An 18,674-nucleotide genomic window follows, 5' to 3' on the forward strand; every position below is an offset into this window, starting at 1 on the left:
TCCCGCTGAGGACCCTCGTATGAAAAAAGGAATTTAAAACCATTAATGAACGATCGTGTTGAACTGATTGAATATGTGCTCATACTGTCATGGTGCTAGGAAAACATGATTATGTATCACTTAGTGGAAGGAGTGAGGTGCAGACATCATGACTGGACTTGCTCTCAGTTTGCATTACAGTTACAATTCATCTCATCATTACAGCTGAGGAGCTAAAGCTGCATTCACTGCACGCTTAATGCAACGGTTTAATGAGAGCCCGGTCGCTGCACAGATGTGTCGTACCACTGTGCTTTAATGATGTTCCTCACATTAACTCTATGAATATTCTTTCATTTACTTGGCGATGTAGTGACTACGATTAGAGTTAGAATCCCAGTAGCTTCTATTTTGCCTAATGCCACTCAGTCGTCGTGTTTACCTTCTTTAATTTACTCTGATTAAGAGCGGTGATTGCAGAGAGCGCACTAAGTACTTAAGTACTAAAGTACTCCACTACTCTTTCTACTTCACTACATTTATTTGACAGGTTCAGTTACCTCATCATCAACTCTACATGGTGATGTGTTATTATGGATTAACCACCTGTCAGTGCATAAAGTGGCTCAACTTAATGAATCCATCTTATCAAATGCTGTCTTTATTTCTCTATGTTGACACAGATTTGTCCTTAATGTTTATGCACTATAGTTAAATGTAATGTAGAATGAGTTCACAGTAAATGTTTTCTCCATTTGTTGTTTATTGCTCCTGAGGGCCATAAGTATTAGCACGTAAACAACAGCACTGAGTTAATGTCTGTGGCCGAGTCTGTGCAGTGTTTTTCCATCAGAAAAGAAAAAGAACTTTAAATTAAGACTACAGAGGAAGCTGGTATTCAAACAGTCTATGTTTAATTAATACAACTACATTCCATTAAGCCTGTTTAACCTGATGTTTACAGACCTGATTTCTCCATTACTGTACAAACCTGATCTGAACCACTGACTGTTGACGGGTTGCATCGAGTTAATTTCTATTATTCAGCCTGTAGGCTCTATGGCTATGCAGAGATCCCTTAACACACAACTATTAATCCAGTTTAACACTGTTTGTTTAAGGTTAGAAACAAAAGGAAAAGATATTTTGGGTGAACCCACCCAAGAAAAATGGCTGCATCTGTAAATTTTATAATACAACACATATTTAGAAGCGCTTGGAGCTGGAACTGTTCTGAGCATCATGTTTCCTACTGATATTTACCGTTTTACATTTAACTCTGAATTGTGCCAAGTTGTGTTTGAATTTTATTGTTTCACTTGAACTACATTTAAATCATCATTAATACAGTAATTTAGCTGTATAGGCACACAGGCTGGTGCATGATCTGACTGCACTTCCACTCTGCAGCTTGCAGAATGTTTGTCCTACTCCAGGTACTTCCTAACAAGCTCCTCACTGCATGTTTAAATAGTGCACTACTGAGCTGAACATTGCAATAAGTGAGATATTAATAAAGATCAAAGATGAGGACTGAATTATGCATTTACATTATAAAACACGGAGCTCAGTGAGAAACAATATGAGCAACAGACAAATTATAAGAAATGCTCCTCTGGGTTTTTTTGTTTTCTGAGAGAAAAAAATCAAACTCTAAAAAGACGCCACATCCATAAATAATGGACCACAGTGATTTCTTTTTTCTTACCCAACAAACATTTGAGGCAGTCGCCATGCAAACAGCAAAACCACTGCTGTTCCTCTGGGTTAAACACATCACCAGGGCCAATAATCCAGCTTTCTTTGCCTCCATTAATTGTTTTTGTGACTTTGATTTTGTCAGCAGGACAACATTTGCTCATTTGCTTTAATTATCTAAACAAGGCTCCTATGGGGTTCATGCTTCGTCTCATTTGAATTAATCATAGGGGACAGCTTAGTGTCTTCCTTTCTCCTCGCCAAATCCTTCTCAATTTGGAAGGACTCATTCATTACACCACAAAACTTTGCTCCTTTCTTCCAGAGAAAGGTGGTGAAACTCGATCATACGGCAGCACCTACAACACATCTAACTCACTTGTCTACTTGTCACTTCATCTACTTGTGCAGAGTTTAGTGTTGCAGCATTCTTACGTACAAATACTAATATCCACTTAATAATTAACCTCTTATAAGGATCGACTGTTGTCACATTACTCATCATTTCCAGCTAACCAGTTATTAAAGATAAAACCTTTTCACCTGTGACTCAAACATAACTCAGAAATTTTCATTAAAAACAAAAGGTGACCTCCTGGTACTGACGTGTGCAGGCTAACGAAGCTGTTTCACCTGAAGTGCACTCTTCACTGTGTGTGCTAATACCTCAACAGCTAAAGCCAACGTCACTTGTTTTCTCTGATAGTAATGTCAGTTTAAAGGACCCGATTAAGGTTTCTGTACTCAAGTTAAGACTTCTTTCATAATGTAATTCACTTCACAGTATGTACTTTCTGATCTATAATTGTCTTCTGTTCAACAGGTACAATAAAGCACAATGTAATTATGTTTGAACAGTGAGAAGCTGCAGGGAATGTGATTTGAGTTCATTTACATGGAACAGTTCGTTTACTTTGATGGAGAGTAATTTAACTGTGATCAGTTCTTCTTTAAATTCCGTATATAAAGACAAAACCTAAACTATGTTGGTATGCATCATATTACTGTAAAATGCTTGTGCATCAGCAGAACAAAGCACTCAGATGTTTCTGTCTTGCTGCATAATTATGCAACATATTGCATTAAATTATGCAGAATTTTGTGTTACAGCATTTAAATTCTTCTTAAGCTTTTAGTACTGTGCCATCACTTCATTATGTACTCCTCCTTCAATCTACACCACACGTTGTCCTGTCAGTGTATGGTGAAAATATTCAGCCATCGTTAAGTTTAGATGTTTCTGGACAGAGTCAGTGTAAAGATCCTTATTTTCTTATTTTAGTTTGATAAATTCTAAGTCAGTGTTTGTACAGTGTCCACACAAATTATATTTTTTACATCAAACACACATTATTTTCCATTATGCATTAGCATCCCACTCATTAAGGCTGTTTTTCACTCTTTGTTTTGTATTTATTCTTATTTTTTCTAACTTTTTCCTCCTCTGCTTAGTGCACAATCAACAAGAAAACTGAGGAAATTAATAATGGGACTTCTGGTAGTGTTCAGGGAGCAAATTCAGGACTTATCTCCTGCAGCGACTCAGCATGGAAGCCCTTCTGGGAGGGAGCAAGGCTGAATCCATCTTTTTTCTGAAAATGAGATTGATGAGATGCACGGCCACAATCGATTTAATTTTAACTTATAACAGACTCAACGCAAACTGCTTGGGAGCAGCATATTTAAATGTTGTAATCATTTAGGACATAATCGCTCTGAATGTGAATTATCCCATCCAGATGCTCCACATGAAAGTCTATATCTGACATATGAGAAAAAACCTCCTTTGATCAAACAGTAGCTGCAAGTAGAAACTTGTCATATACCGAGTTTAAACCTGCAATAACTGATCATTTGTCCTCTCACAGTCTGCAGGCAAAACAAATAGTTGATATAAAACTGACATTTTGAATTAATCTAGAAAATGAGTTAGCAAACAGTTGCTCATTAACATGCCTAGCAGTTATGGAGAAACATTAGCACTGGATTTGTGTCTCTGGCCACCTGATGAATATAAATTCAATATTCACTTTATTCCAGCAGGTCTCTGCTGAATCTGGCTTATACGTTGCTAAATGTTCCACGGTGTTGAGTTACTTCGCCTGTCTGCTGTTTGATGCTGAGCAAGCAGTCAATTTACCAATTTACCTTCAGTGATGTTACCCATGAATCAATTGTTATTATAAAAGTAATGATTACAGACACCTTTCATTAATAAGGATGTACAGTAAACCAACCTTTAGCCTGGAATATTTCTGTAGGTCTCTAATTCAAGCAGGCAAAGTAAGGTGAGCCAAGTTCTTATCAAACGTGACCTGAGATTATCACTGCAAGACAGGTGTTGTGTTCTCTAATGGACGACTGAGATGGAAGATTCCTCCGCTCTCCTCTGACACACTGTCACGGCCTATAGCTCCCCGGGGTTGAACTGAGGACATTTAATCATCACTTGGTAATATGGCCGACTCACAGCTCACAGCTCTGCCTCTGGGGCACATTAGCAATTCCATGGCAACTATTAATCACAGTCAATTACAGGACATGTCATCATCAACATAGAATGAGCAGATACTTTTACTAGCACTGTACAAGTGGAAATTAATCACCAGCAGACACATTTAACATGTGATAACCTTCTGTGTTTGAATAGACAGGGATCCATTGACAGTAGCTGCTTGTTAAACATGTTTAATGCTCTCAGCTTGGTGGTTTAATAATCCAAAGTCACACTTTTATAACAACCTGGCTACGATGCAATCAGAGGCTGAGTGGCCATCTGGAGTACTGGGAGTTTACCCGCTGGGCTGCTCGACCTGTGAGCCGGCGTCGAGCCAAACAGGAACGAAGCAAAAGTGTAAAAATATATCCAAGTGTGTTTTTCTAGTTCTTTCTACTAGAGGGCAGCCTCTATAGAGGGGAAACAGAGAGAGGACCACCGATCCATCTCCTATTCTGTCTTTCTAGAGACTGAACTCATAGTAACACACCGAATAAATAGCAACATGGAAAATCAGCAGAGAACAAATAAAGTGCCTTTCTACGAATCATACACGATGATTCATTCATTTTGAAGCACCAGACATGAATGCAGCACTAGTAGGGCTCCACTGCTGAAAATATCAAATAATACTCACATGGTGCACATGAATGACTGAAGCAGAAACTAAAAGGTGAGTTGAAATAAGAGGTAAGGTAATAAAAGGTAAGAAAACCCCCCATATCCAAGTTTTATTAATTAATAATATGATAGTGTGTTAACACCAAAGTCTGCTGCTCCACAGCTAGAGCTAAAAGAGGTGGTGCTGATGATTCTTCATGTCAATAAATATATTTTAAATATATAACATACATTATATATTCTATACAGTTTGCAGGGCACCATCTTGATTTCTTCAACATCTCAAACATTAAATCTGGAGCCACAAATCACTTTGATAAATGACTCCACAGGGATCGTTTTGTCGTGAAGCTTGTCAGTACACCCGCTGAATCATTCACAGTAGGAGGGTATTTGTCTGCAAAATTAATCTCATGTAGTTACTGTAACTTTAGCAAAAAAAATAAATAAATGTAATGTTTTTATCTGTATATCTGGAGGCAAACACTTGCAGTACAACACTGCAACAGTGGTAAGTTACCATCTGTTTCCCCATCTGTTTTACCCCAGGGTCCTGAGAAAGGGGCACAGGATAATTCATTCAAATGTTTAGTTTTGATTTATAAATTATTATAAAAAGACTAAGTTTGTTTAGTTTCAGGAGTGCAGATTTGTTCTATATTCTTCTTCCTGTAGATATTTGCATTCAGCAACATTATCAGTGTCAGCAAGGGTCAAACACGCAGGGTTGTAGTACTCCCAGTGCTCCCTGGAGGAACGATTCACTAAAGATAATGGATGAAGGTCCCATGATGCAATATGCTGCAAAGCATTATGAAATCTCTATTTAGGAAGGTTAAGTGCACGTCTCTGCATCATTTCTGTATCATATCTAACAGTGCTGGTGCTGTGGAGAACAACATCTATTAGGGGATGCTATTAGGGCTCAGTCCCCTCCTAGACTGATGCCTGTCAGCAAAACCAATGAAATGACATCAGAAAAGCCCAGTGCTCTAAAACAAGCCGTGACGGCTCATTTATAAAAGTCCCAGGGATTCCTCGAACAAATCTGTTCATTAACAACTTTTATGAAACAGGGGACTCTTCTCTCAGCCTGAAGAGGTTTTTGACCCCCAGCTTCATTTTGTCTCATCATCTTATCTTCGTTTTCCTAGATACTTCCAGTCTGTAGTGGAAATGAAGCAGGAGATTACACTTGGTATCTCTTTTGTTCTCATCTTTTCTGCAACTCACAGGAGGAGTCTCCTAAATGGATGCCACTTTCCTCTGTCTAATGGCTCTTTTAGGGACTTTAATGCTGCTTCTGTGAAGAACTGCAGAAGCACAACTGCAGCACGACTGCTGCAGTGTGTAATAAATAACTTTCTTATATGTGGACCTGATTATTCACTGTATCAAATGGGCTTAGAAAGTTCTGTGCCAATCTTTTTTTTTTAGATAAGCTTCAAATTATAGTACAGCTGGAAACTACTAGCCCTGCTGTTTACTAAAACACAGCAACAAATCAAATCAAATGTACATTTTCTGAAGACAAATCTCTGTGCTTGCGTGCAGAGCATGGCAGCACCAGCTAATGTAATGCAGGGAAAAGTGTGTGGGTAGAGTAAATAAGTACTGATTAAAAACACACCTGCTAGGGCATCTGTGAGTACAAATCTGCAGTAACATCTGCATGCTAGTATGTTAACAGCAATGCTGAGGTATGATTTTTTATAAGTTTAGCATGTACCAATTACTTATTTGGTTGCAGATTTTAAACCAAAGTGTTGGGAAAGTGAACATCATGGTGCCAATAAAGACGAAGCCAACAAAGTCACGTCCTCTGGTATCTGGTGTAGTTCTGTGTACATGTACATTAAGCCTATTTACTTTAAATTAAACTGTGTAGGTAAAGTAAAGTATAATATCTGCAGCATTGAGCATCAAGCTAACAGATGAAAAGTTATATTTAGAAAGTTGTTGTCAGGCAGATTTTCTTATTTCAACCCTTTGAAAATCTACTAAATTTAAGTCTGTCCCTTCACTCTTGTCATAAATTAGACAAAATTGGCACCATAATCATGTCCAGTCAAGACACTATCAAAATAATATCCTGCAATAGCAATATGAAAAGGCTTATGAACTTATTCTTATATATGTTAAATAAGTTTTCAAATCCTAAATTTAACTCTTAATGTGACCTTGGCATTATTTTCCAAGGTCACATTGGAAAATAATGTGACCTTGTGACCTCTATGCAGAGTGTATGTGAAGTTTGGCTACATAAAAATCTTTCTAGAAGTCAATGTCAACTGGTTCTGTGTGGATTTGGAGAATAATACACCTTGACGCTCAGGTTAGTCAATACACCAACAGCTATTCGGCTATTTTCATCAAACCACTGCTGCAGACAGCTGCCGGTATTTGTCTCCAAACAGCTGTCCTGTCGTTTCTTTTTTTTGTGGAAACACTGAGGTGAGAACGAACAGCAGTCTGTTCAATTCACCGCCTTATTACCCCCAAACTTCCATTAGCCTCCTCCTCCAAAACACTCAATTACTAAGTCTGCATTATCTCTCAGCAGCACTGCTGTTGAGACTGAGTCTATGGCGTAATGTCCGTATTACTGCAGCAGGACTTGAGAGCAAAGTAGATGTCAAACACGGATAACTCGGCTTGTCCCTGAGCCACTAAACTCACAAGTAGTCAAGGTCCTGATGGAGTCAGACTCGACTTTCCTCAGCTCTCATATCTCAGGCTGATGTGTAATAATTATTAATGAAGAACATCTGCCTGTGGGTGTGCGGTACCTCTCCGGAGAGGTGTCGCACACTTGAACACTTATGCACGCTGGTGCAGTATCTCGCACACATCAGCCTCATTGGAAATGCAACACATTTAATATATTTTAATTAGAATGCACCACCTGGAGCATGTGGCAACATAGCAACGGCATGATCGAATGTCCACATTGACAAGACACTTAAACTGAAGCTGCTGACCTTACACATCAACAAGAAACAAAGTAATCCCCACTTAATCTCCAATACCGGCGAGTTGATGGTTATTAAATTCAAGAGTCCTCAGTCAGTGTTTGTGTCCTTGTGGAATAAACCTCCAAAGAACATGAGACGAAGAAGCATCTTACAGTTTAAAATTGCTTCTGTGTTTGTTGCGGTATAATCAGCTCAACTACACTGCTGTTCAGTTTTCTGTAGAAATGGAGTGCACAGTAGTCGAAGCATGACGGGTCATTCTTTAAGTGAATCTCTGGCTCTCCTTCATTTTTCCCTCCATTCGTCGCCGCCGGCCAAGTCTCCATGCGATGCTTTATAAGTTGGCAAGCAAACTGCTGAGATCTTTATACGTCTGTCCTTGTTCTTCCTTTGTGTTTTAGAATTGTATGTCGGCCTTTAGAAACGTTGTCAGTGGATAACAGAGGACAACAGAACACCCAGTAGTGTTTTTGAAGAGAGATCCAAGGTGAACACCAAAGCCGTGAATGAAAAGTCGAGTCTTGTGTCTTTGTTGGAAATATTCTGTCATGGTGACGGCAGAATTAGATGGACTTGTGCTTTGTGTTGCATGTTCATACACTGTGGGACATGTGCAAGTTGCACTGAGAAAATAATGTTTCTAGAGTCTGTTGGAAAAGATTATAAAGCAAAGTGTTGGCGTGACTGCAAATAAAATCTATGAAAAACACAAGTCAACACGACCAAGTCATCAGGGAAGTGCAACCTGAGGTGAAGACATGTCTGTCTCAGTTGCTTTCACGATTCCTGCTCTGGTCTTGTTGACTGATTCATTCTGTCTGAGTGTCTGTGCTGTCACCCACACTTTCACACCTCGGGTTCCTGTTATTCTGTTATTTTCCGGACATTTCCATGAACTGCCATTTCCCTGTCCAGCCTCCAGATGTCCTCAGATTTTGGTTGTCTCAGACTCTGTCCTGCACACCTACTGGTCAATTACTCATTATTCCTCCATATATTTTCCCAAATCTAGGTATAGTTTGTATCCTTTGCAACATTAGGATCTTTACTAGAATCTAAAATAAGGTTTTGGTGGTTTGCACCAAACCAAACACATCCTTTGTAATGTCGACAGTGGTAGAGGTTTAACTAGACCTCATTTGACCTGAAAATAAAACATGCATAGAAGGTTATGAACCTCAACTGGCAGTAATCCTTAGCCCTGTCTTGAAATGTACAAAACCATCCTTACTTAACACAAGAATGAAACCTTCATGTCTGAGTGATTAAAACAAAGCAGCTGTTAAACTATCTTTGCAGGACTGAGACGATGAGCACGACGCTGTGGCAAATATCAAGGGACATTAAACCATTATACAATAATGAATCCAGCATCATGTAATTGCTGCTGCATGCAGCAACACTACACAAGATTTTCCAGTCTGGGTCTTTTGTGCAAAATGAAGTGGTGTGTCTGTGTGTGCACGCGCTGTGTGTTTGTATCAGCATGCCCTCACTGTCCTCCTAAAGGTGCTGGGAGAAAGATAAGGAAAATGGCCGCACCCCGTTCCGGTGACTGAATGGGCCGGCATCATCTTTAAAAGCCAGTGAACATTTTATTTTAAAGCCAGAGTGAGTCTAAGATGGACAGACATCAGGGAGTGAACGGCAGTGCAGATCTCTGAGAGGATGGAGGAAGTGGAGAGGATAGAAATGACAGCGGGATCCTTTCCCAGCACATCGATGGTCTGTTCTGCTTTGACATGTCCATTAGAGAGACACATGTAATAACAGTAGGAGGGGTGAAATGAGTGAAAATGTGCCTAATAGCCAAAAGACAACACAGTTAAGTGACTTTATAGTGTAGCTCAAATTACATTTCCCTGTTTACTGACTAGATTATAGTTTTTATCAACTTAAGAGGAAATACGTCTGACTGACTCATTTTACTCTTTCTAGCACTCATGCTGAGAAATGGGTCAGCCTGTATGAGATTAGGAAAGATGATGCATGGCGAAGTAGGAGAAGTAGTTTAACTCTAATATAATGAAAAATGAGAATAGCACGGATGGTCTCAAGATGAAATGTAACACCTCCCTCGGCCTGAGTGTGTGTGTGAAGCTATCCCATTATCCTGCATTCACATAGTGACTGTGGGATAATGGAGCAGAGACGAGAGGATGGAAGTCTGACTCTCAGCTTCTAAAAGCAAAGGTATTAATGAAATCTCACTGAAAGAACAGGAAGAGTATGTTTTTAATAATCATTTATCATAAGGCTAATGCCTGTTTGTGGAAAGAAATTTGCATAAAGACACATCAGCAGATGGTCATGTCCACCCCGGTTTTCAGCGAGCAATCACTTCCTGGAAAAAGAGAAATAGCATCCCATCTCTCTGCAATTTTCTGTACCCTTTCAAACTGGCGCACAACTCCCGCAGCTTTGCAGGAGGAGAGGAATTCCTCTATTTGTGAAACCCACTCAGCCCTGAAGAATAAGTGCTTCTCCTCTCTGTCTGTGTGCAGCAGAATACACAATGACTCATTTTTCAAGCTGGCTATTGTCAGCCCAGAAAAATACAGAGTGAGTGATGCCTGAATGTTTAATGCGCTCACATCCTGTGATGAATAGCAATATATCCTCATAAAACTGCAAGTGATAATTATTTACTGTGTTGATGGTTTGGTTTGTGAAGCATTACGTCGGGCCTTTACATCAGGCAACACATGTTTATCACAATAAAGTTCGATATAAAAGCCAACGGTCGCCCCTGTGGAGCTAATGTGTCAGAAATAAGAGCAACTGGTTTATCTGTTCACTCTGCAGCCAAAAACCTGTTGTGTTAGTGCAGAATAAGATTTTAAGGAAAACGGTATCCTCCAACAGTGAATCATAGTGAGCAGACAACATTGATCTCAGTCACTAATGAGAGCCTCGAATGCTAAAGTCTGATTCAGTCAGTTCGCTTTGATTTGTGTTTATTTTATATTTCCACGTACAGTTCTACCCCTGCTCTTCATCTAACGCCTCATTTAACCTCTGGCTTCTTTCCGATAAGAGCAAAAAACAATGCTCGGCTAGTTCAGCTCTGATCCAGTGAACAGTAAACAGAGAAGCTGATACTGAGTAGATGAAAATCTGTAACAGTCAATGGGTGAAGCCCCAGAATTAAATGGAAACCCTAAATTAAGCATGACATGGCTTCATTCAGGATTCATACTTTAAATATGTGCCATCCTCTGTGGCGGAGACACATCCTGCCCCGGGAACGCAGGGCCCCATTGTTAGAAGCCTGCTCCGTATTACATTTCACTATTTGTTTGACCAGTGGTTGCTGTCTGACCCACACCTGGTCACAACATGTCAGTTCAACACCTACAGTTATAGTTCCTACACCCCTCCACCCACCCGACATGAAGGAAAACATACAAGTTTGATGAAAGATGAGGAAAAGTGAAGACACCCGGAGCACCCACCGCCCAAATCTGCCGACGGCGAGCTTCTCTCCTCGCTTGGATACAGACATGAAATATGAGTGTGTAAGATGAGCGGGGAGATAATGATGACCTCAGATAGAGAAGACGTATTTTTCCACCTCGAGAGAATGAAATTATGGATATAGTGATAAATGTTGCTCTTTAAAAGCCTCTTCTATTATCCATTAATTACTGAACAAGTCGGGTGTGAAATTGCCCTGACAACTGGCTCCGTGGGGCCACTTCACTCTCAAGTGATGGTGTTTATTGTTCAGATACTGAAGTAATAAGTTAGAATTGATTTTAATTTACAGTATGTGTTCATTTGAAGGGACGCAGTGTCCAGACGCCCTTCTTCACTATCAGTGGCACATGTACCAGTTTACCTGTGCACATGGAAAAAAAAAAAACTGTTTCCAACACGAGAACGTGCAAGAACCAGTGCTGGTTTGCTGGTAGTGAATGTACGGTGCGTGTGATTGATATGTCTGATGTCCTAAAAAAAATCTCAGTGTTTTGCAGCCTGATGATAAAAGTCTTGTCAAAAGAGTTGAATTACTATTGAACATTAGCAGCTCACTGAAATTCTCTGTTTGTTTTGTGCCAGAAAACACTTTGATTGTGTTATTTTATTTTTAGATGCTGCGTGTTTTCTGTCATAATGCGGCTCTCTTTTCAGTTTTGAAATAATTCACTGTGGTTTTCCCCTTTGTGCTTTTTGTGGACTACTGAAAATACTCTGGGCATCATTCAAAATTATTTTAAAAACATATTCTTAGCTGTTTTTTTTTCTTTTTGTCCTCCATACATGTTGTGGAGGACGGATTTCCACAACACTACATCTGTCCGAGCTGTTTATTTAAATACAACACCCTTGGTTGTTCACCCACTCAAGTGGCAGGCTGATGTTTCAGGAAGCCCGTGCCAGATGTCATCAGGGGAAGAAAGATTTTCCTGCACTGTGCAGTGATATTGAGGAATAATAAATAAAAACGTACATGTAACTGTTATTAAATGACTGTTATTCTGTTTTTGCATTTAGTTTATATGTAAAACTGCAGTACTGCCCTCCCTAATGTGTGTACAGCTCCAGCAACTTCCACAATCAGCTGTTCACTGTAGTTTTTACTTCTCCTGAGCATTTCTGGCAGCAGGACAGTGCACGTGGGATTGGCTCAAAAGTGCGAGTGTTCATGGTAATGAGGGGACATCTGGTGCAACAGTGTGGAGCTGATGTTTTTAAAAGTTTTCCAACAACTATGGAGCTCAGCTCATGCATAAATCAGATTGGATAAATAACCCGTGTGTAGTACATCTGCAATGAGATGCAAACGTTGAAGGCAATCTGCAAATCAGAGGGTAGAACATGCTGAAAGTAGGACCCTTAATGCAGTCATCATACTCGATTAGCAGATTCCCACTCATGTTATTCACTGACTTGTACACTGTAGATCAATCTGTTCACTTTTTGCAACATGAGGCAGAAATGAGGCAACAGAATCCAATGAAATCCCCTAAATGACTGCGAACAGTTGGCAGCAACCAGCCACATGTCAACTGGCCCACCCTGGAGGTGAGGAAGCCCAGCTGAGAGCAGCAGAGGGAGGCAAACACACGGTGCGTCAAAAAGGAATCAAACGGCAGCCGCTGCCATGTTTTTTTCTGCCTGCTCATCCGAGTGCGTGAACAGAATGTCTTTAATTTTTTTGGATGGATATTTCTTACATTGGCAAACATGCACACACAGAGAGGCCTGATGATGAACATCTGTATTTCCACTAGTAATTAGTGAAAGTGCACTCGCTGCACCTCTTGCTCGTTAATGTATGGTTCACTGGTGCATTTCTTCTTTTTGCTTATGTTCAGAATAATTGATTTGTCATGAAAAAACATGTATGTGTATGTTACTAGAACACTAATCTTCAGCATGCTTTCATCGTGTTTCCTTATTTCTCTTACAGTAACGACTCTCACCAATTATAATGAGCATACTTTAAAGGGGTTAAAACATTCTTTGCCTATTAATTCTGTGTGCTTATGATCATTTCCCAGAGCAGATTTCCCACATCTCCTTTTGCCAACTTCACTGCAAACATTAAAAGACTTGAAAGTGAAAGCAGTAAGACTTTCATCTATCATTTAGCATATTAAATATTCTACCTGACTGACATTAATACACAGAATTACAGGTGGTAGTAAACTCTTGTGGACATCTTCTCCATATCCTTTAGTTACTTCATGGAAAAAGAACAGTCAGATATAAGTTATATCCTGGTCAGAGGAACCCGTCAGTGGGACAGAGTGATTAGTGGTATTAGTACAATTTCTAATCACCTACTCTAACACAGCCAGCAGGAACCTGTCAGCCACGCTGGCTTCAGGATTTCAGTGTCACATAAATTCCACTCTTAAGTCCAGTGTGTATTTAACATTAACAATGCTGCTTTCAGCCTGTCTGCTGTTACCTCTTTGTCTGTTACCCACCGACATTGGGGAGATTTTAATTGAGCAGAAGCTCAAAGATTCCTGCCACATTCCAGCAGATCTCATGCTGCTGCTTTTCACCTTTATCTTTTCATACCATGTTTTGAAGTAGGAATACGGCTCAGGTAATAAGACAAAAGTGTCAAATTAAAGGAAAATAACAACACAAAATGTCTCAGTAAGGTGCTGGGCCACCATGTTCCAGCAGAACGGCTTTGGTATTGATTCTACAAGTCTCTGAACTCTGCTGGAGGGTGGAACATTATTCTTCCAAAAGAAATTCCCTCATCAGCCGATGTGTTAGAAAACCGGCTGATCAGAGAGAGAGAGGTGTCTAACACAGGGGTCCCAAATCTCCCTTAGGTGTTCAGCTTGAGATATGTTGACTGTGGAAGTCACAGCATATGATTCACATCAGAAAGGTGTTCACTCCTATAACGTTTTATTCATTTGAGACTCTCCTTAAAGAGCCAAGTGGACCCAAAACCACAGCATAACAGAGCAACCGGATCAAGAACGAATCTGACAATATCACCTTCTATAGTCACTAAAATCAGAATCAACTGGACCTGACCAGCATTTTCTTACAGGCCACAGAGCATAACTACATGTCACCTGATCGTTTGGCTCATTTAGTGCATGGTCATGAGAGAAACGTGTTAAACAGGAAACTGATTTATCAGTTTACTTGTGGTCAAGTTTTAACAAACTCATGCTATGAAGGCTGTTTCAGGTTTAATATTATAGCAGAATTCCCCTGGCTTTATTTTTACTAAATGCTCATCGATCGATCCACATGACATGTCGTGGTTTGAATTTATAACTTGCATCGCACATTATGCAAAGTAAGTTCAGTGAAGCGTTAGAACACGACCTGGAAACGTGCAATTAGGACCTGCTGCAAACTGAACTACTCTAATTTAAATGCAAATGCTGCTATATGACCAGCATTCATATGTTCTTACCTCTATCACTGTGATGAAGTTGTTTTTAACTGTGGGGTCAAACGTTCAGGGACACAAACACAACCACGCATGCTGCAGACGTCTGTTGGAGACAGGGTGATGTCATATGTGACCGTGTAGAGGTGAGGCTGGAGGTAGAGTGTGTGTGTGGGGGAGCGGCGCTGCCCTTTCTTTCAAGCTGAGGTTAAAAGCCTCTGAGGTGGTGACCTTGGTTTAAAAGTCCCCGGGCGGGACTCGTAAACAGGTGTTGGAACAGCTGTAATAGAACAGCATGTGAGGTGAGGAGGCGAGAGACGGATGAAGTGAGGGGTGAGGGGACAGTAGAAGAGTGGTGTGCTGGCTTGAGACCACCACGATAGCCAGCAGGGACAGGGTGTGTGCTGTCCTTCACTCTAATGGGCCTATTTGGCAAACAGACACGGAAATAAGTCCTTAAAGAGCGAAACAATTACTGCAGCATTTATAATATTATAATATGCTGGATGCTCAATTTAGCTTTTATACATATCTGCATTTCTCACACAACATTAGCTCCTGAAGGATGATAACTCTACCACTGAGCTGCTCGTGTTTCACGTTAAAATGTAATATTTTTAAATGAGACTCAAAAATGTACATTCGACCTTCAGCAAGGTGCAAACGTTTAGAAACATGCTTTTTATTTGTAGATGATTATGAATTATTTAAGTTGATGAAAAAAATACAACATTAAGCTAATAGTTCCTGTTGTTTTGGGAGAGACAGATTTTATTTTTTTGTTTAATTGTGTTGGTTTTACTAAATGGCAGCTCAGCAAACAGAGAATCAGGCTCCAGCTGTTTGCAGGTGATCGTATCATGTGCTGCCAAATAGTTTTTTACATTTTAATTAAAAGCATATACATGCAAATGTGTGTGCACAGACAAAAAAGGGGGCATATGCCATGTGAAGCTGAAAAATGGATTTCAGTATTCACTGAATCTAATGAGTTGTTGCTCTGAAATTGGAATAAATGTTGTTCGTATACATTAAATGTCATCTGTCACCAGAGTGCACGATTAGAGGGTCAGCAGCAGACTGAAAATATGGTGGAAGATGGTGGAAGTGCTTCTGGTAAATATTATATAAACATTATATAAACAATATTTACCGACAGTAAAAATGCAGCAGTACTGCACTGTAAGCTGATAAAATTATTAATCTAACCAATCAATAATGATCCAACAGTATAATAACACAGCACTAATAGATACTTACTGTACCCACAGTATTTTGGTACTGGTACCAATTCATACCTGAATATTTTGTTTTCTGACGCAGGTTTTATTACTCATTAGTTTAACACTAAACACTAGTGAGCTCTGAGTGATTTGAAAACACAGATGACCTATAATCTGTTGTCCCTGAATGCCTCACAACACCATGACCTACCTATCACCCCATTTGGTACTAAAAAAACACTTTTAATTAAATAGTTGCTTATAACAAAGCACTTTTTCAGTGTGGTATGGCTGGGCCATCTGTAAACAAAGTCTAACACCTGCTGTCTTAACACTTAGTAATATTTAATAGAATAATAGAGAAAATAGATTTAGCTGTTTTTATGCCTGAGGACTAATAACTTACGTCTTTATTAGTTTGCTGGGTGTTTTCATGCCTAACCTGTTTGGTTCTTGTCCATCTGACCCTGCTGTGAAACAAACAACTGATTTGAGTGTTTGGGTAAAAAAGGCTCGATCTGTTCCACTGAAGTGAAAATATTTGGATCATAAGGTCTGGAAGCTCAACCACAATATTCTGGGCACTGCGGTGCGGTGCATAAAAACAAACAAACCCACTAATAAAACTAAGAAAAAATAATAAGTGAACTGATCAGGAGGCAATTTTTAATCAGTCTGTAAAGTGTATTCAAGTACAGTAAGTTAAAACTGCTTCCTGTCGTCCTGTTGTGTTTTTATATTCTCTGTACGATTGGCCGGATCATTCAGGACCATTAAAAACACAGTCCCAAGCCTGTTACAGTGATGGACAAGCTGCCTCTGTTTATTACTTTATCTAATCTGTCATTAATGCACATAAGCTGTGATTTGTTTGTGAGCTCTCTGAGCCGCTGGAGAACAGAAATGTACACATTAAAAGCACTACAGTGCAGCGTGACCTGCTGCTGGCGTAACTTGATTTTCCCATGTGATTCCCAGACTGGTGTTTTACCCGGACTTCATGTTCGCTCCTCTTTTCTCATTTGCACTAACTGAGTCAAGCTGCAGCTGTAAAAACATCCTAACATTCTCTTCATTAACTAGTAAAAGTGCACTCACTCAGCTCTGCGATGCTGCCCACCCGCGTTGCGAGCAGCGACTGTTCCAGTGTGCGGAGCTCGGCCTGGGTGTAGCCGTGACCCTCGCTGCCCCTCCCCGAGCGCTGCTGGTCCCGGTGCAGGTTCAAACTCTCCGGCAGACTCAGCACACCTGCACACAACACAGAGCAAAAGGTCAAAAACAGAAAACATCTGTGCATCTTCTCAGGGTGGTAAGTCTTCATCTGCAGCATATTTAAACTTAATGCTAATGTGCAAATTAATTACCACCTCTGTGGAATATTAGGGAAATGCTAGAGTGTAGAAGAGCAGGAGGAAAACACAAATCAGCACTTTCAGCTAAATATTGAAAACAGAGCTGAATTTTAAAACCTTCGTTCATCTCACATGCAGCAGCTCGAGATCAAACGTGTTTAAAAGCTTAAACACACAGACAGGGTTGGAGTTGAATAGCAAACTGTACGTTTTTGGTAAAAACATCACAGCCACTATCATAAAATATAACTTTTACGAAGGTTAATTCATCATTCAAAACATTGGACATGATTCAAAGTGCTCCATTGTACTCAGTTAGTCTCTTTAGTCTGTAGACTTTACTGTGAATAAGGTGAATGGACAGAAAATGAATGTGCACGCAGCTTTTTGTTATATTGGAACAGAAGTGTGGAGGAGTCTTTACAGTACTTTAAAAAAATCTTCTTCAGACTCACTTTCTTTAATCTTGCTTTTAAGGACATGATGCTCCACAAATAAAGGTTTTTATTTTTAGTTATAAACAGCAGCTAACCCTTCAACTCCGCTAGTTTACCTGAGTATTGAACCTGCGTATCCATTTCCGTCTAGTCGATTTTAAATGTGTGAGCGTTACCCAAGTTGTGAGCTGAAAAACCAAAGCGGTGAGTTTAACCTACAACCTGCACGATTAGAAACACTGAGAGTTTAACACAGTCTAGTAGAACAGCAGCTCTGAGGGGAGACGTGTAGAAGAAAATCAACCTTTCTGACGTGATCTTCATAAAACATTAAAATCATAGCAATTATTGACTCAAACGCAATCGTTACATCTTTCCAGGCTTCAGTGTTCAGCCCTCTTTCATGTGCTGAAAGTAGTGTTTCTACGAAGTGTTATCATTGGTTAAAACCAGACTAAAAGGGGTTTTGACTTTCTCGGACTAACAGACCACAACGTCTCAGTTTAGTGAATGAAACACGCTCCTGCTGGCTCTACGCCCGACATTTACTCCATAGAACTCTTATTGAGCCAATTAGGCTGCAAAACACGACTTTGAGCGTAGCGGTGTGTTTGTGGTTTTTCCTTTTACATAACGAGCTGTAAACAGGTGTATTCAGTGGTTTTCTCCTGCAAACAAGGTGTAGCTGATAATACTGGTTAGAGAGAAATAATCCATTTAGGTGTTGTTGCTGCAGCCGGGCTCTGCTCGGCTTGTGACAGATGAGCTATTGAGTTTTTTTGTTGCTACAGGAGAATGGAAACCCACACCCTGCCGACTGCTAATCCTAATGACACGGCGCGGAGGGGTGTGTTGTTTCTCAACAAACAGTAATTACAACATGGAGCAACTTAGTCAATTTGTCTGTGTTTGACAGCAGCGTACAGTAGAAGACAAAAGACTCATGCACTGGACACGTGCAGGCTGCATTTGTAGGAGGAGGGCAGGGAGTTCTCCACATCCAGATTCCTCC

The 18,674-nt window shown here is 40.0% G+C and overlaps 1 protein-coding gene across 1 annotated transcript in view; it reads right to left on the reverse strand.

Annotated features, from left to right (window-relative positions):
* LOC113163618 (ankyrin repeat and BTB/POZ domain-containing protein BTBD11-A) overlaps positions 1-18,674 on the reverse strand; it is a 126,499-nt gene that overhangs the window by 27,094 nt on the left and 80,731 nt on the right. The window contains exon 2 of the mRNA XM_026362372.1: positions 16,972-17,121. Within this exon, the coding sequence (XP_026218157.1) occupies positions 16,972-17,121 (150 nt within the window). The remainder of the gene's footprint in view (positions 1-16,971; positions 17,122-18,674) is intronic.

Source organism: Anabas testudineus, chromosome 23 (genome assembly GCF_900324465.2).
Source record: "Anabas testudineus chromosome 23, fAnaTes1.2, whole genome shotgun sequence".
NCBI classification, from domain to species: Eukaryota; Metazoa; Chordata; class Actinopteri; order Anabantiformes; family Anabantidae; genus Anabas; species Anabas testudineus.